This window comes from Saimiri boliviensis, chromosome 1 (genome assembly GCF_048565385.1).
Source record: "Saimiri boliviensis isolate mSaiBol1 chromosome 1, mSaiBol1.pri, whole genome shotgun sequence".
NCBI classification, from domain to species: Eukaryota; Metazoa; Chordata; class Mammalia; order Primates; family Cebidae; genus Saimiri; species Saimiri boliviensis.
The window spans coordinates 43,457,863-43,485,456 of record NC_133449.1 but is presented as its reverse complement, the minus strand read 5'-3'; the positions used below and the strand labels follow the sequence as shown (position 1 = coordinate 43,485,456).

The 27,594-nt window shown below is 45.1% G+C and overlaps 2 protein-coding genes across 3 annotated transcripts in view; one reads left to right on the top strand and one right to left on the bottom strand.

The window, feature by feature from the left end:
* ABCG8 (ATP binding cassette subfamily G member 8) overlaps positions 1-1,006 on the bottom strand; it is a 24,372-nt gene extending 23,366 nt beyond the window's left edge. The window contains exon 1 of the mRNA XM_003926761.4: positions 244-1,006. Coding sequence (XP_003926810.2) covers positions 244-306 — 63 coding nt within the window. The 5' untranslated portion in view covers positions 307-1,006. The remainder of the gene's footprint in view (positions 1-243) is intronic.
* ABCG5 (ATP binding cassette subfamily G member 5) lies at positions 370-27,594 on the top strand. 2 transcript variants are annotated; one of them, XM_074396628.1, is made up of 13 exons: positions 376-814; positions 1,404-1,525; positions 6,312-6,448; positions 6,527-6,625; positions 10,110-10,242; positions 11,707-11,846; positions 13,228-13,357; positions 13,813-14,026; positions 14,127-14,332; positions 15,305-15,443; positions 18,135-18,320; positions 25,221-25,333; positions 26,769-27,594. In XM_074396628.1, the coding sequence occupies exons 1-13, from the start codon at positions 672-674 to the stop codon at positions 26,960-26,962; spliced, it is 1,956 nt and encodes a 651-aa protein (XP_074252729.1). In that variant the 5' UTR covers positions 376-671; the 3' UTR covers positions 26,963-27,594. The 2 variants fall into 2 exon arrangements, with proteins under 2 accessions (XP_074252738.1, XP_074252729.1); XM_074396637.1 differs by lacking the exons at positions 25,221-25,333; positions 26,769-27,594 and adding an exon at positions 19,081-20,147 and having other exon boundaries at positions 370-814.

Here is a 27,594-nt window from a genome sequence, read left to right as displayed (position 1 = left end):
CACAAGAACATCGCTTCTCCAAAGGAGCGTTTCTCAGGGCAGGAAGTGACCTCAGAGGCCTCTGGGACCCTGAATCTGTTCCCCTCAGCCCTTGGACATGCAGGAAACAGTCCTGTGGCCATGTCCTCACGCTGCTTGCTGTCTGAGTGGGGCTAGGACAGAAGGCTCCTGAGGGAAGAGAGAAAGGTTCCATTTCTCCTGCCTGCCCGCCAGGCCTGGGCCACCTCCCCATCGATCACTCACCAAGGCATCCTGGGGAGTGGCCCCTTTTGGCAGCCCTCTCTCCTCAGTGGCCTTCCCAGCCATGGGGCCCACAGGTCTGTGCCCCTGGGCTCAGCTCTTAGACCCGGGCTGCTGCCTGTCAGGGCCAGTGTCTTCGCTCTGTTTCCTGGAGCAGGGACGCTTCAGCCTCCTGCCCTGGGTCTGGCTCTCCCAGCATTCCTCTCTGGCAAGCCCACCTGCAAACACATGTGTGTTCTGCCCTCTCTCAAGATAAGGACGCGCTGGCTAAAGGTACATCAGATAACGGCCTCCTTGGCCAAGTCCTAGTCCTGCCATCCTGAGGCTCAGGTGGAGCCAGCAGGGCAGTCTGCCACTGGCTCCCCAACTGCAGCCACTCCGAGGAGGGTCAGGCTACCAGAAAATCTGCTCAGCTTTGCTGCCCGTTGGCCATGGGTGACCTTCCATCTTTGACCCCCAGAGGGTCCATAGGACTCCAGGGAAACAGAGGCTCCCAGAGCTCCCTGGAGGGGGCTCTTGCCACTGCACCTGAGCCTCACAGTCTGGGCGTCCTCCATGCCTCCTACAGCATCAGGTAAGGCAGAGCCCTTGCTGCTGCTCCTCCCCAGGAGCACGGGGCCCTACGTTCGCCCTCTGCTGCCTTTTTTCACTCTTGAGCTGCCTGGCTGGGGACTTTGGGCTCCCTCTTCAGTGGATCGGATGGAGAGAAGAGAGCAGGGAGGGCTGCACTGGGAAATAGGTAGCAACAGTAAATGGCTCCTCCCTCTGCCCAGGGAAGGGCCTGGTAATAAACAAAGTTGCAGCTGTGCCCTGCCTACCCCAGTGTCCACCGCTTGCCCTCTGCGGATGGAGAGAATCTGGGGAATGGGGCCTGGGAATGCAAGGAGTCTTGAATCCAGGTGACGAATGCAGGGACAACCACCTCCCAGACACATGGGCAGGACATTCGGAGCAGCTCCAGCACAGGCCCCCTTCCTAGGAGACAGACAGCCTCAGTCGCTACCTGCCAGGTTCTACAGAGGATGGAGGCTGAAACACAACACGTTAGGAGCCTGTCTGAAGATAACTGGGGTGGCACACAGGTGGGATCAATGCTGGGGACCTGGGTGTAGCCCCTTCCAGGGCCCCATGCTGCCTTTGCCTTCCTGGGATTTCCTTTAAAGCCACCGTGTGGAGCCCTGGTGGGACATCACATCTTGCCGGCGACAGTGGACCAGGCAGATCCTCAAAGACGTCTCCTTATATGTGGAGAGCGGGCAGGTCATGTGCATCCTAGGAAGCTCAGGTAAGCTTGGGATGAAGGATTCTGAAAAGGCTTTGGCTTGAGTTAAACTCCACCCTGAAGAAACAGATAGATTTGTAGCAAGAAAGCCACAGGTTTGATATTAGAATGAAATCTAATGATGTCTGACTGTTAATAGAACCTGCCACCAATGTGAAATCTATAGCAAGATCCTTGAAAGATTATAAAATCCTGCCTAACACATACGTGAATTCATATTTCAAAATATAAAAGCCCCCACAGTTCCATGGCACATGAAAGTACTCAGAAAACACAGTTTCCCCTATCTATACCCTGCCTAGAGATAGGAAAAGGAAAATGAATTAAATAAGCACAAAAATGCCCATTAAGCCCCTATCTTTGATTCCACTGGCTTTTTTTTTTTATGATGGTATATTTCGGACATACAATCAATAATTGAGAATAGGCTGGGCACAGTGGCTCATGTCTGTAATCCCAGCAGTTTGGGAGGCTGAGGTGGGAGAATCGCTTGAGCCCAGGAGTTCAAGACTGGCCTAAGCAACATAGTGAAACCCCATCACTTAAAAAAAAATAAAAAAGTTAGCTGGGCATGGTGGTACATGTCTGTAGTCCCAGCTACCCAGGAGGCTGACGTGGGAGGATTGCTTGAACCCCGGAGGTTAAGGCAGCAGTGAGCTAAGACAGTGCTACTGCACTCCAGCCTGGGCAACAGAGCAAGATGCTGTCTCAAGAAAAAAAAAAAAAAAAAAAAAAAAGGACTGGAGAATATTATTTAAAAGTTCAGGTATTAGCATCAGGCATTATCAGATCTTATCTGCTTCAGGTCTTTTCTTTCTGTTTTTTTTGAGACAGTTTCACTCTGTCACTTAGGCTGGAGTGCAGTGGTACAATCTCAGCTCATTGCATCCTCAGCCTCCTGGGCTCAAGTGATCCTCCCACCTCAGCTGGGACTACAGGTGCACACCACCATGTCTGGCTAATTTATTTTTATCTTCTTTTGTAGCGACAGGGTTTTTGCTATGTTTCCGAGACTCTCTTTCTTTTTTAAGGAATTAAACATTACAAACTGCACGGAGGTCATCCATTGCCCATCCTCCACATCATCTGTCTCCTCCTCTTTCCCAGAGTAGCTACCTTTGAGCCTAAAGCCAGTGCTGTGTTTGCCTTTGTGTCCTTGCATCAGCCAGTCATTGCCCTGGAGAGTATAGCCTTTGGTGAGGCAGCTTCTTGTGGCCGAGGGCAATTCTCTGGGAAAGTCCCTGCTGTGAATCTTCTGCAGCTGATGTTCCCAGCAGCTGGGGGATGGCAGCATCGGCCCTGAAGAGGGGACACCACAGTGTCTGCTACACTGGATTATCAAGTACATTTTAAGGTTAAATGCTGCTGACAAATTGGGTTCACAGAAGCCTCTTGATTGAGCTATTGCTTACGAATTGTTGACATTCATTACCACTCTCTACTTGTGTTATTTTCCTCAATGGAGATGGGGTCTCCATTGAAGTCTATGACCAAATGCAGGCATGGTCAGCCTCCTTAGAGCCAGGGAGCTGAATCAACAGTTATTCATCCGCTACAACAGCCTCACAACCAGATGGCCACTGTAGCGCTGTTGAGAGGAATTTCTGGACTGTCTCAGTCCATTCAGGCCGCTGAAACAAAATACTGTAGACTGGGTAGCTTATAAAAAACAGAAATGTGTTGCTCACAGTTCTAGGGGCTAGGAAGTCCAAGATCAAGGGGTCAGCAGATTTGGTGTGTGGTGAGAGTGACTTCCTCCTAGACAGCCATTTTCTCACCCTAACCTTGCGTGGCAGATGTAGGGGACAGTTCTCTGAGGCGTTCATCCCAATCCTAAGAGCTCTCCATAACCGAATCATCTCCCAATATCACCTCCCAGCATGTCCCACCTCCCAATACCATCATCTTGGGTGTGAAGATGTCAATGTGTGAATTTTAGGGAGACATAAACATTCAGACCATAGCTCTGACTGAAACTGTTACACTTTTCAAAGAGTTCCTGCCAGTTCTTATTTCCATTTTTAAGCAGGATCTAACTATACACATGTACCGTAACATCCAGGGTCATGCTCAGCTTCCTTTTGATAAATACAATGTGTTTCTTTAAAAAGAAAAAATACTGCCTCTATCCCTTTAACAAATTCTCAGCTGTTGCGGTTCTTACAAAGAATTAAAAAAGGATTAAGCAAGGTGGCATGTAGCACCCTTCTCAGAAGTCCCACTTCTAAGAACAACAAGAAATGGAACCCCCCATCTCAGAAGTGTACCCCAAAGGCCAATGTCATGTTTCATGCACATACAGCAAGACAGCGGAAGGGACTCTTGATTGGGGTGGGGGCTGTGGGCTGGCTTCTGATGAGACCCCGAATCACGGCTTTCGGACAATGCCTACCCTTTATACTGAAATGAATCCACAGTGGGCTACAAGTTCTACAAGGACAGGGACTGTATTCTGCTGTATCCTTATTACCTAGAATAGGGTTGGTCATGTAGTGCGTGCTTAATAAATATTTGTTGAATAAATGAGTAAAATAATTTTATGAATGACTCCATAGTATTGCCTAAAATGACAATTTCATTGGTGTCTTTGTCATCTTGCTGGTTCCCTCATTAATCAGTTAATAACATTTGACACATTTTTTAAAAAAAAAACTAAATTCATTTTCTATTTCTTTGTTAAAAAAAATGTAACCTAAAATTTAGTGGCTTAAAACAACACCCATGATCTCCCAAAGTTTCTATGGATCAGAACTCTGGAAGTGACTTGGTTGGGTGGTCCTGTCTTGGGATCCCTTCCACAGAAATATACACTGGATTTGGCAACAAGAAAGTGGCTTTAATATCCCTGGAGAGGCCGGTTTTGATGAAGCGGTGGGGCTGGGACCCAGAATATTTGCAGCTTCTGCCAGAGTTCAGATTGGATCCGAAAAATGTAAAGCCAGGGTGGATCTGGTTAGAAGGACCATGTGATTGGGAAATTACTGGGCATGTATTGAAAGGCAATCCCAATGAAGTCACATTTTGTGTCTTTATAATGGGTTTTCCTCTTTCCCCACTCTGAACATGCTGGGGCTAATTCTGAGTTTTGGCTGTCATGCATTAGAAAAGAAGACAACTGCGAAGGGAGTTTATTCATCTTTGTTCCTTTCACAGCAAGAAGCAAGTTTGTTTAAAGTCTTTTAACAAGGTCCTGCCGTGGTGGCTCAAGCCTGTAATCCAGCACTTTGGGAGGCTGAGGCAGGAGTATCACCTGAGGTCAGGAGTTCAAGACCACTTTGGCCAATGTAGTAAAACCCCATCTCTACAAAAACAGAAAAATTAGCTGGGCATTGTGGCAGGCACCTGTAATGTAATCCTAGCTATGCAGGAGGCTGAGACAGGAGAATTGTGTGAACCAGGGAGGTGGAGGTTGCAGTGAGCTGAGATCGCACCATTGTACTCTAGCTTGGGTGACAGAGTGAGACTCCGTCGCAAAAAAAACAATATTTTTTTCAACAAAAGATCTCTTTGGCTCTGCACAAGCCATCACATCAGTAGATTTCTCTTGCTATCTTCCCAGATAGTTCAGAACCTCCTGTCTATTTCTCTGTTATGAATCCCAACTTCCCAACCTCCTTGGATAGGAAAGGTCTGGGAGGTCATTCTGACTCCATGCACTCTGGGCCTATGGTAAATGTGTCTAATATGACTGAGGGGCCAGCAGGCTCTTGTCCTAAAGATATCACCTAACCTTTAACCTTAGAAAAAAGCAGTGGCTCACTCCTGTAATCCCAGCACTTTCAGAGGCCGAGGCAGGAGGATCACCTGAGGTCAGGAGTTTGAGACCAGCCTGGCCAACATGGTGAAACCCCATCTCTACTAAAAATACAAAAATTAGCCAGGAATGGTGATGCATGCCTGTATACCCAGCTACTCGGGAGACTGAGGCAGGAGAATTGCTTGAACCTGGGAGGCAGAGGTTGCAGTGAGCTGAGGCTGTGCCGCTGCACTTCAGCCTGGGTGACGGAGCGAGACTCAGTCTCAGAAAAACAAAAAGGAAAAAAGAAAAAGAAAACGAAGGGAAGCATCATCCCCCAGTCACCTCCAACAGGCAGTTAGTTCACCACAACCTCTCTGTGGGAACCTTTCTAGTGACACCCAGCAAGGCTGTGCCCCAGGCTCTAGTGCAGGCTGTGGCCAACTTGGTTTTACCAAAGGACTCACCAAGCCAGTGCTTCTCAAACTCGACTGAAGCAGGTCTGACTCAGCAGGTCAGGGTGAGGCCTGGGGCTCTGCATTTCTGGCAAGCTCTCCGGGGTTGCTGATGCTGCTTGCTTTGTGAGCAAGGCTCTAGGCAATGTCACCTACATCCGGGTATAACTAGACCACCCCAGCGGGACACAAAAAGAAATCCAGACATTCTAGGATCCAAGCGTTTCCAAGAGTCTTAGCTTTGTTCTTATTCTGATACCTATAGTTGTTTCGTTTTTGAATCCAAAACAGTTTTAAAGGCAAATAAACAAGCAGAGAAAGCACCTTTGGTCCTGACCCAGATAAGAAAAATGGCGTGCCCCTCTCACTCAGGGGACAATCCAGAGACTCAATTGCGTCCTAAGAGTTTGACCCACGAGACGGCGCATGCACAGTGGGGGCGCATTCTACAGGGCAGGGCATGTATTCTGCAGTATCCTTCATCCCTAGAACAGGGTCCATCACGTAGCACTCCTGGCCCGCGGGGTCAGGCCCGCACAGAGGGTCTCAGGAAGCTCCCCCAAGGCCAGCACGGAGGGGTTCTGTTGTCGCCCCCCAGGCTCCGGGAAAACCACGCTGCTGGACGCCATGTCTGGGAGGCTGCGGCGCACGGGGACCTTCCTAGGGGAGGTGTATGTGAACGGCCAGGAGCTGCGCCGGGACCAGTTCCAGGACTGCTTCTCCTACGTCCTACAGGTGGGCGCGTCTCCCACACTCCCGGCCCCCTGCCCGCCCCCGGGGCTCGGGCAACGCTGACGCCCGCGTCTCCTGCAGAGCGACACCCTGCTGAGCAGCCTCACCGTGCGCGAGACGCTGCGCTACACAGCGCTGCTGGCCATCCGCGGCGGCAGTCCAGGCTTCTTCCAGAAGAAGGTGGGTGCAGCCCTCTGCTTACGGCGGGCAAGCCGACTGCCTTTGCATCCCTGCTGCCCTCCTCTCTTTGCCTACGCTGACCCATTCCTCCCCTTTACTCGTCACCCCTTCACTCTAGAGCGTGCCCTGCATCCTGCATCGTGCACCCTGTGCTGCCAGAGAGAGCAGCCCCTTGTCGCATGCGCCTTTGGAACACTCGAAATGTGACTAGTCCAAAGACTGACACGTGCTCTGAGTGTAAAATACATATTAGATTTTAGACTCTGAGTCTGAAAAAACAGAATATGAAAAAGCCCATTAAGAATTTTTAGGTTGGGCAGGGTGGCTCATGCCTGTAATCCTACCGCTTTGGGAGGCCAAGACGGGAGGATTGCTTGAGTCTAGAAGTTTGAGACCAACCTGGGCAACATAGTGAGACTCAGTCTCTACAAAAAATACAAAAATTAGTCAGATGTAGTAGCGTGCACCTGCAATCCCAGCTGCTCAGGAGGCTGAAACAAGAGGATCCCTTGAACCCAGTAGGTGTAGGCTGCAGCAAACCATTGCACTCCAGCCTGAAGGATAGCCTGTATCCCCCAACCAAATATATATATATATATTTCAAAAAGTATTGATTACAGGTTGAAATGGTATTTTGTCTGTAAATAATATCATGTTAATTTCACCTGTTTCTTTTTACTTTTTAAAATATGGCTACTAAAATATTTCATTTCTGTCTGTGGCTTGCATTACCATTCTCTGGGACCATGCTGTTCTACAAGTCGCCTGTTTGAATAGATATTTTTGCCACTGATTTTTCTCAGCTGACTTGGAGGCGTCTTGAATGTGCCTTATCCAAACCGGACTGAGTTAATGAAGGAAGAAACTATTGAATTGTCAACTCCTTCTAGGTTTCAATCTCTTTCTTAAATGTATCCAGTTTGGAAGTAGCCACAGGTAAACCCACCCCGGACCATACCTGGAAACTGCTTCATTTCTCTTTAGTCTGGGAAGGCCCATGAGCACCCAGGGAACCAATGACATGTGGCCATGCCTCCTTCAGGGGGCACAGCTCCGTGGAAGCAGAACTCCTGATAGCAGAGTTCTCTCCAAGTGAGAGTCCTTTCTGAGCAAATCCAGCCCACAGGGTGTAAAATCCTTACAAGCAATTCAGTGGGAAAGAAGTACTGATGATAACAAAGGAGAGAGCATGGGAGATCTGCTCCTGTCCTTGGAAGAACCTGGAAATAAAGCATGGCCAATGTGAGCAGGCTGTGTCTGGGGGGGGCTGTTGGCCCTGCCATTTGCTAATGGCATGATCTTGGGCAAGTTATAGATCGTTCTCTGTTTTCTCCTCTATAAAAAATACAATAACAATGCATTTCTCCTGGGGTCAATGTGAGGAATACATCAGATTACGTGAAAGCACAGAGCATGGATGGTGGGACCTGATTATCCCAATGGTCCTTACAAGGACTCTGAGTTCTATTTCCAATAGTGTTTCCAAAATATGGGAGAGCATTCCTGCTGGGGTGTGAAACCTCTGAGACAAATTAAGTAAATGTCTTCTCTGTCCATCCCTTCTAAACCAGGAGGGGCAAGCTTACTCCTTATGATGTTACAAAGATGAGAAGGAGGCTTGGGAATCTATACTGGCTGGTGAGCACAGCAATCTCACTGTGCAAAGCAAAGTTTAATTCTAGGATCTTTCTACCCTGATGGCAAGAAAAGACCTTTCTTTTTTATTCCAGAATATATCATGCTAGTTTACGTATGCATTTTTACCTTCTCATTATTCCTTTGTACCTACTTCAGATATGTCCATTATTTGGGTGGGTCACAGCTTCATCTATACTGTCCACCCCTTCCCCGACTCCTCTGGAATTTTGGTCCGCAACTCATCCCCTCTTCTTCTGCAATCGAGCTGATTGTTTTGTAATGCAATGGTTTTGTTTCCATTTTCATAACACAGCCTTATTAGGGATGTCTGGAAACAAAACTCATTACCGTATGAGTATCTTCTGTTTCTTTCTGCTTTCCCCCGGGCTTTCTGCAGATAGAGGTAATCAGTACAGGAGGACAGAAATAGATTTGTGAACAGGTCTCCGGAGAGGAGATAAGCTGAGGAAGGAAACACAGAGAGGAAGGAAGAAAGTCAAGCTTCTTGATTAGAAAGTCGGTAAAGACTTTTTTTTAGTTATTGTTTTGGGGGAGTTGAGAATGAGGAGGAAGGAGGGTTTCAAGGAGCTGCAGGGTTTAAGTAGAACGAAGAGAATTGGAGGAAAGGGAATTTTAAGTGTGGCTGTGGGTTATAAATTGGGTCCCTCTTAAAGTCCTTAAAGAAATTCAAGTAAAGATTGGAATTATTTTTAATTATCTTGAAGGCCGGATTATATGTCTCTGATGCAAAACCACACTGAGATTGTACTACATAGGACCCTGGCATTTACCTGGGTTATATAGTAGAAAACAGGGTTAGTTCAAGTCAAGTTGTATTTTTTAAACATATAAAACATATATTATAATAAAGTTTCAAAACCCAAACACTTATAAAAGTAAGCGATATTGTAATCATAACTTTGGGGGATTTTTTCTGTATGGGCTGGAGTGACGGAGGCTCCTGCAAATGGGAATTTAAGGACGTATCCGTTGTTTCCTGGTTAATTTTTCTGAAGCAAGTATATAAGCAGTTTTTGTTCTAGGGAATCTTATTTATTTATTTAGAGACAGAGCCTTGCTCTGTCGCCTAGGCTGGAGTGCAGTGGCACAATCTCAGGTTACTGCAACCTGTTTCCTGGGTTCAAGCAATTTTCCTGCCTCAGCCTCCCGAGTAGCTGGGATACCAGTGACCGCCACCACACCAAGCTAATTTCTGTATTTTTAGTACAGACAGTGTTTCACCATGTTGGCCAGGCAAGTCTTGAACTCCTGACCTCAAGTGATTCACCCACCTCGACCTCCCAAAGTGCTGGCATTACAGGCATGAGCCACCATGCCTAGCCCACTTTATTTTACTTTTGAGGAAGGATCTTGCTCTGTTGCCTAAGCTGGAGTGCAGTGGTACCATCATGGCTAACTGAGGTCTCAACCTCCTGGGATCAAGTGATCCTCCTGTCTAAGCATCCCAAGTAGCTGGGACTACAGGCACATGCCAGCACATCCAACTAATTTATTTTCTTTTTTTATAGAGACAGGATCTCTCTTTTTTGCCCAAACTGGTCTCAAACTCTTGGCCTCAAGCAGTCCTTCCTCGGCCTTCCAAAGTGTTGGGATTACAGGCATGAGCCAGAGCACCCAGCCTCTGGGGATGTTTTAAAAAATTCATATTTTATTGATCTGAGACATATATTATGATTTAAGTCAAATTGGATCATATTATTATAAAAGATGTGCTTTCCCCAGGGTGTGGTGAGTCTGGAAGTGGCCCTTGCATTCTTGGGGGGGCAGGTGTTGAAAAAGCAGCCGCAGCCACTCCCAGCTTTCCTGTAATTTGTGTCTCTTGCAGGTGGAGGCTGTCATGGCAGAGCTGAGTCTGAGCCATGTGGCAGACCGACTGATTGGCAACTACAATTTGGGTGGCATTTCCATTGGTGAGCGGCGCCGGGTCTCCATCGCAGCCCAGCTGCTCCAGGATCCCAGTAAGTGACACCCAGAACTGCTACTAGCTGCTGTCTGGGCATCTTCTGTGTGTCTGCAAATACTGTGGGCCCTTTCTTCACAGTCCTCATTGGGAAAGGGGGTTGTGTGCAATTGAAATCACAGGTTTTTCAAACTAGGGGCTCATTTTTTTGGGAAATGCTGTGTAGCTCATTTCCCGATGCGATTCCATCATCCAAACAAATCAGCTCTTGGACTCAGAAGCATTGCATTGGTGTTGCAGTGTTCCACCGGAGTCTTGCATGAATACAGAGCCTTGGCTGGCCAATTGTTTCTTCTTACCAGGGCAATACCACTGTGTGGGCTGGGGAAAGCCAGTGAGTTTTGGTATGACCACAGGTGTTCATGAAATGGCAGGAATTAAAATAGGAATTTGAATGATACACTCAAAAGTGTTTATGTTGTGGGGAAGGGAGTGTCAAAACAGAGTAGTCGATCCTCTGCCTGGTTTGGTCATTTTCCCTGTCGCCTGGGGAACCCTCGCCACTCACATGCAGCTGGAGAGGGCAGACTGCATCTAGATCCCTTCTTCGCACTGTGGCAGACCAGGCCTGCCTGTTCTTCAGATGGTCGTTTATCACTAGAAGGCAGATAGAGATGTTTTTAAGAGCCCTTGTCACTTTTTTTTTCTTTTTGACACGGAGTCTCGTTCTTGTCACCCAGGCTGGAGTGCAGTGGCACGATCTCGGCTCACTGCAACCTCTGCCTCCTGGTTCAAGTGATTCTCCTGACTTAGCCTCCAGAGTAGCTGGGATTACAGGCACCCACCACCATGCTCAGCTAACTTTTGTACTTTTAGTAGAGACGAGGTTTCACCATGTTGGCCAGGCTGGTCTTGAACTCCTGACCTCTAGTGATCTGCCTGCGTTGGCCTCTCAAAGTACTAGGATTACAGGCATGAGCCACCACACTCAGCCCCCTTGTCATTTTTTAGGTAGAAATAAGTTACTTTTAACCCTCTGAAGAACCCAAATCCCTGCCACACTTCAGACCTTGTTTTATTGGTCAGATTTTTTTTTTTTTTTCCCTGTGCAAAGACCCTGCTGGTGTTGGAAAGTGTTACAGACATGAAATGGGGTTATGTCTTTTTGACCAGCCTCCACTCAGTCTTGTTTCAAAACAACTTGATGCCAGCCTGCCAGCCTTTGTTTCCTGGCAGGATGCCCTGGGCAGAGCCTAGTACCCTATGAGAGACCTGATTTCCTTATTTCCTGTCCCCTGGAGGGTTTGAGCCCCACATGTGCTCCAGAGCTGGGAATTAGACCCTTCCAGGTCAGGTCCTTTCTCCTGAGCTCAGTCTGAAAGCCAGTTTCCATGTTTACTTCCCACTGCACACTGTTTGGATGGGGTGCAAATGCAACAAGGGACAGTTGAGAATTCTGAGTTTGAAGCACAGAGCCTGGGCTCTGCAGTGCCTCAGAAGTCTGGCCTGTTTTTGTTGGCAGAGGTCATGCTGTTTGATGAGCCGACCACAGGCCTAGACTGCATGACGGCTAATCAGATTGTCATCCTCCTGGTGGAACTGGCTCGCAGGAACCGAATTGTGGTCCTTACCATTCACCAGCCCCGTTCTGAGCTTTTTCAGGTAAGGTGTTCAACTTGTAAAGGCCGGTTACATGGTGTGTTGAGCTGGGAATCACAGGGGCAGGGGCAAGATTTGTACAGTGGCCAGGCACAGTGGCTCACACTTGTAATTCTAGCACTTTGGGAGGTGAAGGCAAGAGGATCACTTGAGGCCAGGAGTTTGAGACCAACCTGGGAAATAAAGTGAGACCGTCCATCTCTAAAAAAAAAAAAAAAAAAAGAAAGAAAGAAAGAAAAGGAAGAAAAAGAAAAATTGGCCAGGGATGGTGGTACACACCTGTGGTCCCAGCTACTTGGGAGGCTGAGGTGACAGGATCACTTGAGCCCAGTAGGTCAAGGCTGCAGAAAGTCATGATCATGCCACTGCACTCTAGCCTGGGTGACAGAGCAAGACCTTGTCTCAGGGAAAAAAAAGAAAAAAAAGATTAGTGTTAGAGCAACTGGAGCCAACAGATCCTGAGAGAAGAAGAGCAAAGGATGAAAACTCACTTCTTTCAGCACCTACCATGTTCCACATACTTTCTGTACATAGCTCATTTCATCTGCACAACACTCCTGTGAGGTGTGTTTCAGTATATTCACCTTACAGAGGAAAAGAGTGAAACTTAGCAGTGATTCAGAATTGATAGCCAGGCATGGCGGCATGTTCCTGTAAACCCAGCTATTCAAGAGGCTGAGGCAGAAGAATCACTTGAATCCAGGACGTTGCAGTGAGCCGGGATCGTGCCACTGCACTGTAACCTGGATGACAGAGTAAGATTTCACCTCAAAAAAAAAAAAAAAAAAAACCAAAAACAACAACAACAACAAAAAAACAAAGAAACAAATTGAGCCAAGATCACACAGTAATAGTAAATAGCTAGCATGAGGATTTCGCAGCCACATTGGCTTTGCAGGCTGTGTTTTTCCACTAAATCTTACAGATTTCCTTCCAAAAAAATCTTATTTCCTCCACCCAGTATCCCTTTAATTTGCTATTATTTGCTTTTTATACAGTAGAAGCTGAGATTTAAAATGGAAATAAAGAAACAAACTAAGACCCGCCCCCAGCTCACTCGAGGTCACTCACATGGCGTGGCTGGGACTTGACCCAGGTCCAGTCATGCCTGTCTATCCCAGGTGTGACGCTGGGCCTCAGGATGGAGGCAGCATAACCCACAGTGCTAGCCTAGGTTCACAAGGGTAGCGATGCGCTTTGACTGTCTCCAGGAATACTAATGCAGGGCCAAGGTCATCGAAAGACTGACTGCTTGGAAGTGTATTTCCCATAAAGAGATGGTGACCATAAGGAATACTTGACCTTGGCCCTGCATCAGTATTCTTGGAGACAAAGTACATTGCTGCCCTGTGATCACACACTAATACATCTGTTGTCTGATCAGCTCTTTGACAAAATTGCCATCCTGAGCTTCGGAGAGCTGGTTTTCTGTGGCACACCAGTGGAAATGCTTGATTTCTTCAATGACTGCGGTTACCCTTGTCCTGAACATTCAAACCCTTTTGACTTCTATAGTAAGTTTTTCTTTCACATTCCCCATCGTGAATGTTTTTAAACTTTCTAATCTCAGATTCCTACCTGGATGACACCAGCACTAGTGGGTTTGACCGTTGCTTTTGTTTTTGTGTTTTATACTCTTCAAGGAATTTACTTGGCCCGGCCAATTAACTTGCGAGAGATGACTGTCAGAATGAGGTTGGGGGGCTGTCTCAAACAAACTGGTACCCTGCTACTACTCTATCAGAGAATCATTAGCTGAGCTTCCAAATTCTCCCAGACAATCCCAATGGGATCCTCAAGGCCCAGCTGGGATGCTTTAAAGTATTCTGATTTTATAGGTAGGCAATAACCACAAATTTTATCTTGATGGAATGAGGTAGTATGGCCAGTACTCCTGTACCAAATGTATATCCATGTACATACATGCATTTAAAAACACTTGGGTGACATCTTTTGGGAAAACTTTTAGTGGACCTTACGTCAGTGGATACCCAAAGCAAGGAACGGGAAATAGAAACCTACAAGAGAGTCCAGATGATAGAATCTGCCTACAAGAAATCAGCAATTTGTCATAAAACTTTGGAGAATATTGAAAGAACGAAACACCTGAAAACATTACCAATGATTCCTTTCAAAACCAAAGATTCTCCCGGAGTTTTCTCTAAACTGGGTGTTCTCTTGAGGTAAGAGGCTCACACATGTGAGCAATGCCCATTGGAGGACTTTAGCCATCCCCCGATAACAGTTCTGAAAAGGAATTACAGCACGGTTGTTTGTTTTCAGGAGAGTGACAAGAAACTTGGTGAGAAATAAGCTGGCAGTGATTATGCGTCTCCTTCAGAATCTGATCATGGGTTTGTTCCTCCTTTTCTTCGTTCTACGGGTCCAGAACAATGTGCTAAAGGGTGCTATCCAGGACCGCGTGGGTCTCCTGTACCAGTTTGTGGGTGCCACCCCGTACACAGGCATGCTCAACGCTGTGAATCTGTGTAAGTGTCCACGTGCTGGAGGTGCACCTTTCTCCCTAAATACCTCCCTTCTGCAGCTGTAACCTTACAAAAGTCCACCATCAAAAGGATATTTCTCTGAGCTAAACCCAGCCCTCCGGATTCCCTCTCTGGGGAAAGGTAACCATTGAGTTACCAACATGTTAATATGAATGAGCTCACCAGGTGGATCTCTCTGGGGGCTAAGGATCCAGGGAAACAGGAAGTGCTGATGTGCTGGTGGGGAGGGTTTGAGGAGCTTTTCAAAAGATCATTCCTCCTATCTCATCTTGGCCATCTTGGATGCACAGCCCGGGAGCTCAGCGACTAGGCCACCTTCGCACCATTAGCTTCTTTTTGGAGCCGATTTTAGGACAGCCAGCACCTCATTTTCAAACTCAGTGGAATTCCAGAGATAATACGTGGTTGCCTAACGTTGCAGGAAGTGGATGTTAGAGGGATTACCCAAAGGCAACACTGTTAGGGAATAAGAGGAGAAGACTCCACTGCTGTGAAGTTGCCCTAGAGCTTGACCCGAGAGGTGAGGCTCAGTGTCTGCATTTACCGGGGTTGCCTGGCCTTCTGAGAGCAAGTGTAAAATGCAGGCTGCTGGTGGCAGGGGTGGGACGGGGTGGGGGGAGTCCTGCACAGAAAGGAGACAAAGTGCTTCAAATCACTGATTCCTGCCCCCTTTGCATGTACTTTTATTGAATTGGTGACAACTCCCTGCTTCAGAGAGAAGGAAATAAATTACATCTTTTGCAACTGTATTGCAATTCAGGTAGAGTGCAGATTTGTGGGGTGGGGATTTATTGTCCTGTGGATGGCAGGTCCCCTCCTTCCCTGACTAGGAATCCCCTGCCAGCTGGTTTTCACTCCATGCAGCCCTGACAGACCTCATGTTCAGCTTGAGCTAGCCCTCCCTCTCTCAGCTGGGTGGTGACTGACTGTTCTGAAACCACCTTCCATCCCCAGTTCCTGTGCTGCGAGCTGTGAGCGACCAGGAGAGTCAGGATGGCCTCTACCAGAAGTGGCAGATGCTGCTGGCCTATGCGCTGCACGTCCTCCCCTTCAGCGTTGTTGCCACCATGATTTTCAGCAGTGTGTGCTACTGGTGAGAGGTTGTTCATTTCACCCAGGGCCAGGCTCCCATGGAGTCATGGAGCCAGTGGGACTTGTGCAGAGAGAGCTCCAGGGTGGAGTTCTCTGCTCTGGAGGATCTACACATTGCCCGTCAGTGTCTAGTGCAATGTCCAATCTTCTAGGACATTAATTTTATTGTAAATAGCCCAACTGTGGGCTGCAGGAGACCTGAGAACAAACCACCAAGATGACACCTGCCAGGGAACGGCCTGTCCCACATTCACGGCAGGGCCTGGGCCGGAGAAGAGGGCTCTGAAGTAGCTGGGATCCAGGTGCATGTGGGGCCCGGGGGCAGGGAGAAAGCAGCCTGAGTGTAAAACCTTAAAACAGACACATTCAGAGGGTAGGAAGAGGACAGCAAGCCAACAGAGGAGGCAGAGGGTGATCAGGGAGGTAGAAAGAGAAGCAGGATTGGGCTGCGTCAGAGAGGATGAGGAAGGAGAGAGTTTCAAGGAAGTGTCATGAACACTTCAATGGTGCAGGGGATAAAGGAGGTGAGGCATCAGGGGAGGAGGCCATCGCAATCTTCTGAAACAGAGCTTCAGTAGAGTTGTGGGGGTGCAAGTCAGGTTTACAAGAGGGTAAGGTGTGAGATGGAGGAAGCAGATACTGTTTTGAGAAGCTTGGTGTTACAGGGTAGGATGAAGAAGGGCAGTTGCTTAAATGACCATCAAGTTCAAACTATGGTTGTTTTAGGATGTGGTAAATAAGACCATCAAAACACATTCGATTGAGAGTAGATGAAAATGCAGCCAAAATTTGGATAAGTCAAAGAGAAAGTTTCCAGAGTAGAGCAAGGTAGGGATAGGGGAATCCAAATAACATGGGATCAAGGATGCAAGCAGCTAGGGTCATGCTGTCAAAGATGGGGTGTAGGAAGACAGAGGGGGAGAGAGAGAATGAAAAATAGAGATGATGAAGATAACAGGAAATTAGTAAAATAGGAGGTGAATTCAGCTGGTGAGCACTGGGGAGAGAGAATGAAATTGGGAGGGGAAAATTTTAAAGTAAGAGTTTATATCAGTCGTAATGGAATATGCTATTAGAACTCAATACACATTGAAGGAATTTTAGGGGTCCCGGAGCCAGCTGAAGCAAAGTGGCAGAGGGGACCCACTTAGTGTGGCAATATGTCTTGTCCAGCACACCTTCCATTGCTTAAGAGAGAGTAGGGTCCCCAGATGTGGGAATGGATAAGGCAAAGAATGGTAGAAGGGGCCAAGCATCTGCAGCAGTGAGGGCACTGGGGAAGTGAGAAGCAGGAGGCTGTGATCAGAGAGGGTGTCCTCAGACTCTGAAATCTTGGGAGTGGAACCCTTTTGAGTAATATTTAAGTCCAAAACATGGTGAGTCATCAAGATTAGGTAGATGGAGCCACTGGAATTGAAGAGATTAGTTAATTAGGAACCGCTGATGTGGATGGCTCATCAAGAGGGTTAAAGAGCTTGAGGAAAATGATAGTGGAGAGTAGAAAAAATGATCCGGGTCCAGATGCTATAAAATCATCAAAGGTGAGAGAAAGTTTTAAACGTCACAGAAGACCACAATGAGGAATGGCATTGATAGCATAAGCATGATTTGTACAGAGGAAAAGTTAGATGGCCTGAAGAGTAAGTGTTAAGGAGGGGTGAGTGTAAGACATGCCAACCTTTTTTGCTCACTCTACAAACGGGATAAAGAGCAGCCATGCCTAATGATCATTGAAGACACACTATCACTAGGGAAATGTAATTTGGAGAAAGGATATAAGAGGAAAGGTGCATGGATATAGGGTGGTTTGTTTACAAGAAAATGAAGGTCACGCCAGGTACAGAGGCTCACATCTGTAATCCTAGCACTTTGGGAAGCTGAGGTGGGTAAACCACTTGAGGCCAGGAGTTTGAGACCAACTTGGCCAACATGGCGAAATCCCATCTCTACTAAATACAAAAAAAAATTAGCCGGGTGTGGTGGCAGGCACCTGTAATCTCAGCTACTTGGGAGGCTAGGGCAGGAGAATAACCAGAACCCAGGAGGCAGAAGTTGTAGTGAGCCAAGATCACACCACTGCACTCCAGCTGGGGCGACAGAGTGCAACTCTGTCTCAAAAAGGAAAACGAAGGTCAAGGCAATGGACAAGGTTGGTAGAATAAAAGACAAGAATGCAATGGAGTCAGTCGGCCTGGGGAGGGCTAACCTGATCGAGGACAAAAGAAGTGAGGGGTTTTCACATGGGCAAGAATTCCACATGACAGAGATGAGGTTCAGGGAAGGAGGGGCTGGGAAGCCGGCTGGGTGAGCCCTTAACATGAAGGTAGGTGTGGTGCTAGCTAGGCAGAATATGGTTATTTATGAAGAAGCCTGTAGAGTTCAACAAGCCTGCTTACTGCAGTGAGTTGTGACCATTGTCTAAGTAATTTAACGTTTTCCTATGAGAGCTGAAGGAGCTGTGAAAGGGAAAATGTGCCTCCCATTGAATTGCAGCCAATGGGAACAATTTGATATAATAAATAGTCTCAAATGTTGGCTCCTTTCCAAAAAGGCCTTTCAAAGGGGAGTGTGGCTTGCTCTGCAAACTCCTCCTACCCACTCACCACTAAGGATTTCTTCATAGAGGCAAGTGCAGTATTTTTCTTAAATGATAGCCCTTGGAGAAGAAACTAAAGAGCTTATGCTTTTCTAGGACGCTGGGCTTATATCCTGAGGTTGCCAGATTTGGATATTTCTCTGCTGCTCTCTTGGCCCCCCACTTAATTGGTGAATTTCTAACCCTTGTGCTACTTGGTATGGTCCAAAACCCAAATATAGTCAACAGCGTAGTGGCTCTGCTGTCCATTGCGGGGGTGCTTATTGGATCTGGATTCCTCAGGTAAGAGATCACAATTCCAAAATTTAGATTGGGATAATCTGTTATTAATGATCACCTAATAGTGACTGTTGTAAAGGAATTCTAGAGGAGAACTGATAGTGATTTCAGATATTCCCTTATAGTCTGGAACATTTATACTGCTTGTTAATCATTACTGCCTTAGACCTTGAACTGTTCATTTGTTCAATAAAATGTCTTTTTTATTAAGAATCAGGAACTGACAAGTTTATGTTATGATATGATTCACATGTAATAAGCCATTATATCAAGAGAAGAAAACCAGTCTGGATGCTCCAGGAGAAACCCACAGCCCACGTGACAGGCTAAATCACTTGCATGCATTAGTTCATTTCTGACCTGATACTGTTGAGTGGGTACTCTAGTTCTCAGTTCCCAGTTATTCTTAGGAATTAAGACTAGTCAGATTTAAAAAAAGAGCCTGCAGAATAAAAAACTGTTCCAAAGAGTATTAAGGCTTAAAGGACATGAGCCAAATGATAGCAGGAATTATCTCTGGGTGATATTGATTTTAATTTTTTTCTTCATATTTCTGTATTTTACAAATGTTCTATAATGGACAAGTATCATTTTACAACCAGGAAAAAATATATCCGCACTTTTTAAAAAAGCAGCAGCAAAAAGGGCAGAAAATTTTAAAAGGGTAAAAATGATCCCAGCAGGTGATGTGAGTGGGATCTAGTAATTAATCTATGGGTCCCCAAGGAAACATGAAGGCTGTTTCTTTGACTTGTTTTTGTAGATGGAGTCTCGCTGTTACCCAGGCTGGCGTGCAGTGGCATGATCTCGGCTCACTGCGACCTCCACCTCCCGGGTTTAAGCGATTCTTCTGCGTCAGCCTCCCGAGTAGCTGGGATTACAGGGATGCACCACCACGTCCAGCTAATTTTTGTATTTTTAGTAGAGACAGGGTTTCACCATGTTGCTTAGGCTGGTCTCAAACTCCTGACCTCGTGATCTGCCCGTCTTGGCCTCCCAAAGTGCTGGGATTATAGGTGTGAGCCACTGTACCTGGACTTGACTTAAAAATTTTAAAATCCAATCAAAAAGCAAAAACATTACTGAGCATCTACTATATAAAATTATGTGTGTGTGTTTAATTATTTAACTCTCAGAGCAATCCATTTTCAGATAAGAAAATGAAGCTTAGACTTGACTTTGCTCATCACACCGCTATGAAGGCTATGACGCACGTGACTTCCTGGAGAGAGGCTGACCTATGAGTCAGAAACTTCCTCTACCACTTGCCACAGTTGCTTTTCTATCTAAATTAGTTTCCTCATTTATAAAAAAGAGATCACGATTTCAGCCCCACCTACCTCAAGGGATCATGAGAAGCAAAGGAAATAATCAATATGAAAACACATTATAAACCGTAGTGAGTTATATGAAGGTGAGATATTATAAAGCAAAGTGAACTAAGCTTTGATCAATCAAGGATATTTTTTCACACTAAGACCACTATATTGTATTTGTCCATGTTGCTTAAGTGGATTATTAACATTCATGAAAAATGCAGAAATCAAATCACACCAAGAGTATGGAATCAAGCCAGCAATGTACAGACCCAACCTTAGGCAGCATCTCCTCTGTTGTTATTCGAATCACTGTTTCAGTTAACCTGGTGCCATTTCATGCACAGATGATCCCCGACTTAGGATTTTTTGAGAAAGTGATACCTGTTCTGTAGAAATCGTATTTTGCTTTTGTTTTTTGTTTTTTTTTTTTTTGAGACGGAGTTTCGCTCTTGTTACCCAGGCTGGAGTGCAATGGCGTGATCTCGGCTCACCGCAACTTCCGCCTCCTGGGTTCAGGCAATTCTCCTGCCTCAGCCTACTGAGTAGCTGGGATTACAGGCACGTGCCACTACGCCCAGCTAATTTTTTTGTATTTTTAGTAGAGACGGGGTTTCACCATGTTGACCAGGATGGTCTCGATCTCTTGACCTCGTGATCCACCCGCCTCGGCCTCCCAAAGTGCTGGGATTACAGGCTTGAGCCACCGCACCCGGCTGTTTTTGTTTTTTTTGAGACAGTCTCACTCTGTCGCCCAGGCTGAAGTGCAGTGGCTCAATCTCAGCTCACTGCAACCTCCGCTTCCCAGGTTCAAGTGAATCTCGTGCCTCAGTCTCCTGAATAGCTGGGACTATAGGTGTGTGCCACCATGCCAAGATAATTTTGTATTTTTAGTGGAGATGGGGTTTCATCATGTTGGCCAGGCTAGTCTCGAACTTCTGACCTCAAGTGATTTGCTCATCTTGACCTCCCAAAGTGCTGGGATTACAGGCATGAGCCACTGCACCCAGCCTAGAAATCATATTTTGAGTAGCCATACAATCATGCCGTATGTTCAGAACCAAATTCAATAAATTGCATTAAATATTCACCAATTTATTGTAAAATAGGCTTTGTGTTAGATGATTTTTCGCAACTGTAGGTTAACGTTAAGTGTTCTGAGCATATTTAAGATAGACCAGGCTAAGCTGTAATGTTTGGTAGGCTAGGTGTCTTAAATGCATTTTTCTGTTTGTTTTTGAGACGGAATCTCACACAGTCACCCAGGCTGGAGTGCAGTGGTACCATCTCAGCTCACTGCAACCTCTGCCTCCCAGGTTCAAGTAATTTTCGTGCCTCAGCCTCCTGAGTAGCTGGGATTACAGGCACCCGGCATCACGCCTGGCTAATTTTTGTATTTTTAGTAGAGATGGGATTTCACCATATTGGCCAGGTTGGTTTCAAACTCCTGACCTCAGGTGATACCCCTGTCTCAGCCTCCCAAAGTTCTGAGATTACAGGTGTAAGCCATTCCGCCTGGCCTTAAATGCATTTTTAACTTAGAATATTTTCAATTTATGATGGATTTATCTGGAAGTAACCCCATCATAAGAAGCATTTGTTCTGGGTTTTTAGGAAAAGGAAGTTAATTGCTCTTTATTTTTTTTTGCTTCTTCTCACTCTGTCACCCAGGCTGGAGTGCAGTGGCACAATCTCAGCTCACTGCAATCTCCACCGTTCAGGTTCAAGTGACTCTCCTGCCTCAGCCTCCTGAATAGCTGGGATTACAGTTATGCACCACCATGCCTGGCTATTTTTTTTTATTTTTAATAGAGATGAGGTTTCACCATGTTGGCCAGGCTGATCACAAACTCCTGACTTCAAGTGATTTCACTGCCTTGGCCTCCCAAATCCCTGCTGGGATTACGGGCATGAGCCACTGCGCCTGGCAGTTAATTGCTCTTAAAAGGTAGGCAGTGGCCAAGAATACTAAATACTCTCAGATTAGTTGTAAAATCTTAACATCCCAAGGCTGCACATGGATTCCACTCCCATCACTGAATTAAAACTCCACTCTTAAAGGCCACATCAACCTGTTAGTCATTTCATTTTCTCATTTTTCTCCCCAGTCATCATCTTCCTAGTCAACAATTGCCTGCGGCATTTGTGCCGGTGGCTCCCTCCTCTTTCAAACACCAAGGAAACTAGCTTTGCCGTTCTTTCTGCTTACAAAATCATGCAGATTCTTGGGGGAAGAAATGCACACAATATAAATCTATACGCGAAAGAAAGTAAAAGTTACCTTAAGTATCAGAGCTCAGAGTCAAATTTTGTTGTAGTCCTTGCTAGAATTTTATATACTTTTGTTTTTTTGAAATGGAGTTTCGCTCGTTGCTGAGGCTGGAGTGCAATGGTGCAATCTTGGCTCACCGCAACCTCCGCCTCCCAGGTTCAGGTGATTCTCCTGCCTCAGTCTCCCGAGTAGCTGGGATTACGGGCGCACACCACCACGCCCGGCTAATTTTGTATTTTCAGTAGAGTTGGGTTTTCTCCAGGTTGGTCAGGCAGGTCTCAAACTCCTGACCTCAGGTGATCCGCCTGCCTCGGCCTCCCAAAGTGTTGGGTTTACAGGCGTGAGCCACGGTACCTGGCAGAATTTTATACAATTTTTAATCAAGATGAAATCATCCTGTTGTGTAGCATATATGCATACCTTTTTTCCCCATTTAACAACATAATATGAATTAGCTGGGTGTGGTGTCACGTGCCTGTAATTTCAGTTACTCAGGAGGCTGAGGCAGGAGAATCACCTGAACCCGGGAGGCAGAGATGCAGTGAGCGAAAATTACACCACTGCACTCTAGCCTAGGTGACAGAATGAGACTCCGTTTCAAAAACAAAAACAAACAATGACAACAACAAAGTACAAACCAACATAATGTGGACAATGTGTCAATACATCTAGATCTCTGGTTCCTCCTGCTGCTTCTCCTTTTGTCTGTGCTTTTCACTGATCAATTTCTCTCTGTCACCTGCAGTCTGTCTGTTGTTCCCAAAGTTACAGATGTACTGTCTCTGAAAGCCCCCTTTTTTTCTCTCTCAGCTTATCACATGCTACCTCCTGTCAGTCTTCCTTCACAGTAACAGATTAGCCGCCTCTTGAAGGCAGCAGCTGTGTCTTATTCATCATTTTAGACCTTCTTGGCGGCCAGCCCGTGGGCCGTGGACCGATTACACCTGCAAACATTATTTGTTGAATTGAGTGAATAAGTGAATGAGTCCTCTTGTCTTTGAACTGTATACACACTGCATCACTCACCAAATTATGTTGGTTTTCTTTTCTGATATCAAACTGTAGATGCATGTGGAACGTTCTGTGTTTGACTCTGTGTGGTACAGGGAGAAACAAAGGTGCCACAGTTCCTACCTCAAAAAGATAGCACTCTAGCCACCAGGCAGCCACCCTCATGGCCATCACCTACTCCAGGCCTTTGCCATCTTATACTTAAACTCCTGCTGTAGCCTGCTCCTTTTTTATTTTATTTTATTTATTTATTTTTGCTGTTCTTAACTCTGTCCTCATTCTGGCCATCCTACTTGCTGGAGTCAGGTTAATTTTCTCAGAATGCTGATTTCAGTCTGACCTTTCTCATTTATGGTCATTCATCCTCAACTCATGTCAAGCCCCTGAAATGCCTGTTTCTGGCTATTGTTCCAAGCGCCCCTCCCACTGTTCACACTTCACATCCTCTGCTCCAGTCTTTCCGGTCCAGTGAGTCCCATATGCAGCCCTTGACATGCCTGTACTCATACCATTTCTGCCTTCCTAGAATTTCCTTCCTCTTCTCCCAATTCCTTCCCCGATTCCCATGTATCCTTTTCAATGAGCAACCTCTCAATGTGGTTAATTCAATTTTGTGCCTTAGGAAATTGCCAATAACTGAAAGTTTGGGGGCCACTTGGAAACAGGTGAAACCATAAGTACTAAATACAAGAATATCATGGATATATGGCACACATGTTTTTATACTTCCTTGGCACAAATGGTTCACCATTATTTGAGACAAACAGTCTCACTTTGGGAGGCCGAGGCTACTATTTGAGACACACTATTCACAAATAGTTCATTACTCCAAAGGAAGACTGTGACAGGAGGTAGCGTGTGATATTGTGTGTATTTTTATAGTTGTAAGGATATATTCTGTATCTCCAACTACATTATGAGTTCCTTAGGGATAGGATACGTCTTTTGAAGTTCTCAAGCTCCTCGAACTGGTGACTTGCAAACAAAATTTTATATCTTTTGATTTGCAGAAAATATATAGTGGACTAAGAAGATCACAGTGTCAGCATAAAGTCTCACCTGAAATAGATTGGAGAGGAGACATACTTCATTTTCACAATAAATGTTGGCTCAGTCTCTCCTTCCTTTTTCCTTAATATTCTATGTTAGTTCTAACTGCCTACACTGGTACCTTCAACTTTCTGTTTAATCACAAATCTCCTCCTCCAATTGGTGTGTTAGGTCTGTGTTTTCTTGTATGTTTATGCCAATAGGGCTTACCAAAATAAGTAGACAGTAATCGATCATGAGAGAACTGTTAAATTAAGGTCTTCACTATCACAGGCCACCGTGCTGTGACTAAAAATGACAAAGTGCTATGCTTACTGACTTGGAAGGATGTCTGAGACACACGTTTGGCAGAAAAAGAGTAGGTTAGGAAAGAGCATGAAGAGTTTAATTCTATATACACCACGGAATACTATGCAGCCATAAAAAATGATGAGTTCTTGTCCTTTGTAGGGACATGGATGAATCTGGAAACCATCATTCTCAGCAAACTGACACAAGAACAGAAAATCAAACATCGCATGTTCTCACTCATAGGCAGGTGTTGAACAATGAGAACACATGAACACAGGGAGGGGAGCATCACACACTGGGGTCTGTTGGGAGGGAATAGGGGAGGGACAGTGGCGGGTAGGGAGACTGGGGAGGAATAACATGGGGAGAAATGCCAGATATAGGAGCCAGCAAACCACACTGCCATTTATGTACCTAAGCAACAATCCTGCATGTTCTGCACATGTACCCCAGAACCTAAAGTGCAATAAATATATATATATATATATATATATATATATATATATATATATACATAAATAAAGAACTTATCATGCAATGTTTAAATGAAAATGTATAACAAATTCAAAATGCAAATGGGTATATGTCAAATTCTGTAATAGCTCTATCCCAAAAGGATAACATGTTCAATTTAATAGAAACAAATTATCCTCTGAAAAAAAGTTTAATTCTATTTATATAAAACTTTATAATTTAACAGTTTACATATAGTTTAATTCCATTTATATAAAACATATATATAACCAAAATGTTAACAGTAGTTATTTCTAGGCAATGGTATTTCTTTACAATTTTCAATGTTGTTTGATGGTTTCTTTTTATAGTGAGCATAACTTTTATAATAAAGAGATAGAAAACTATATTCATGTTGGAAAACATGACATAAGGATTGCCTTTCTTTTCATCTGGTGGGACTATTGCCAGAGCCTACTGAATTTCATTTTTGTTTTCTTTTTTTTTAAGAAACATACAAGAAATGCCCATTCCTTTTAAAATCATCAGTTATTTTACATTCCAAAAATATTGCAGTGAGATTCTTATAGTCAATGAGTTCTACGGACTGAATTTCACTTGTGGTAAGTATTCTATTTGGGGATATTATTTTTACATGTTACTCTGAGGTAGCGATTTCTTAGAGGAAATGTATTTTTGAAATAAAAGCTGTGTTTTATAATAATTCAATTTAAAACTCTGTTTTGAAATACAGCCTAACATTTTCTCTGATTTTTTTTTTTTTTTTTTTTTTTTGAGACAGAGTCTCACTCTATCACCCAGGCTGGAGTGTAATGGTGCAATTTGGCTCACTGCAACCTCTGCCTCCTGGGTTCAAGCAGTTTTCCCTACCTCAGTCTTCTGAGTAGCTGGGATTACAGGCACCCGCCACCATGCCTGGCTAATTTTTGTATTTTTAGTAGAGACAGGGTTTTGCCAGTTGGCCAGGCTGGTCTCAAACTCCTGACCTCACGTGATCAGCCCGCCTCGGCCTCCCAAAATGCTGGGATTATAGGGGTGAGCCACCACGCCCGGCCTCTGATTTTTAAAATGAAAGAAAATAAGCAGTGGTCAGATTAGTCTCCTGTCAAAGATCAATAGGTAAGGGCCACTTCAATGTTGTTAAAAAATGACAGGCCTTGTGTACACTAAGGTAAACTCTAGTATATTCCAGATAGACTCAGTTCCTGCATCTACTGAACACATTCAAGCGGGCTGAAGTGACTTCTCATTCCCCAAAATGTACATTGTACATAGCTAAGTAAAGCCACTTTTGACAAAAGTTTATTCCTCAATCCCACCAGATGGAAGTAGGACCAGGACAAGGACCTCATGGTCATTAGAAATCTCAGGGTGGCCGGGCATGGTGGCTCATGCCTGTAATCCCAGCACTTTGGGAGGCCAAGGTGGGTGGATCATATGAGGTCAGGGGTTTGAGACCAGCCTGGCCAACATGGTAAAACTCTGTCTCTACTAAAAATACAAAAATTAGCCAAGCGTGGTGGTACATACCTGTAATACAAGCTACTTGGGAGGTTGAAGCACGAGAATCACTTGAACCTGGGAGGCGGATGTTGCAGTGAGCTGAGATCGAGCCACTGCACTCTAGCCTGGATGGCAGAGTGAAACTGGGTCTCAAAAAAAAAAAAAAAAAAACACAAAACCTCAGGGCCACTCCAAAGACAACCAAAGAATATGGCTGAATTTAGTAGCTGTTTTAAATAAGTTTAGGTGATAATGTCAGTAACTTTAGGATAGCCCCTGCTAAGTGATCATGATTTTTATCATGAATATATAATGAATCTATACGCAAAACAGAAACAAAAACATGTCCATCTTCAAATGAAGCCAAAGCCCAGAACTGCTCACTCTTGCTTCAACAAATTGTAAATGCTGGGGTTACTAAAGTGTCCTGTATTTTTCATTAAGAAGGGTACTTAGCAAGCATTTGGTAAATACTTGTTGATTAAATTACCTGAGATAAACCATACCTGACACTGTAAATCTTTTCCTCGGCAGGCAGCGCAAATGTTTCTGTGACAACTAACCCAATGTGTGCCTTCACTCAAGGAATTCAGTTCATTGAGCAAACCTGCCCAGGTGCAACATCTAGATTCACAGTGAACTTTCTGGTTTTGTATTCATTTATTCCAGCTCTTGTCATCCTAGGAATAGTTGTTTTCAAAATAAGAGATCATCTCATTAGCAGGTAGTGAAAACCATGGCTGGGAAAATGGGAGTGAAGCTGCTGACTATGCATGACTGCTCTGAATGTGTGAAATGAAGAGTGCCAAGTATTTCTTTCTTGATAGGACATCTTCAGTCCTTTAACCATTAAGACTCCATTTGTGCCTCTTGGACCCATGCAGGCCCTGAATGCAGTGGAAGTGGTTCAGTCCCTTGCTGAACATGTGGTATTTGGAAGTTTGTGGCTAAGCTGGCCCAACAATGTAAATAATAATCATTCATAAATCAATGGGAGACTCGTGTGACTATTTTTTCCCCTTGTTCTAGACACAGAAAAAAAATAGTTCAGCTTAAAAATATGCTTACATTTGAGAAAGGATTAGGCAGAAACAAAAGGTTTGAAGGATTACTGACTGTAAGTGACAGAAAAAAAGTTGTGGGTTTAGCTGAAACAAGGTTATCATGCAGAATTGGGTAAGAATGCTTCTGTTCATGGAAAACGCAGAGTTAACTGCACATGTCCACACGAGGGGCTGGAGTTACCTGATCACATTGAGAGAATGCTGGGCAGATGGATAATGAGCACCAGTGTGACAGAGCACCCGGTGACTTTACTGAGGATTAAAATAAAAGCTGTAGCAGTGGGCTCAACAGTGAA

Coding starts and splice junctions, on each gene's coding strand:
- ABCG5 (XM_074396628.1), top strand. CDS start 672: ATGGGTGACCTTCCATCTTTGACCCCCAGAGGGTCCATAGGACTCCAG. Junction 13,358..13,812: donor AAACCCTTTTGACTTCTATA/GTAAGTTTTTCT, acceptor GAAAACTTTTAG/TGGACCTTACGTCAGTGGAT. Junction 18,321..25,220: donor ATTGGATCTGGATTCCTCAG/GTAAGAGATCAC, acceptor TTTTTTTTTAAG/AAACATACAAGAAATGCCCA.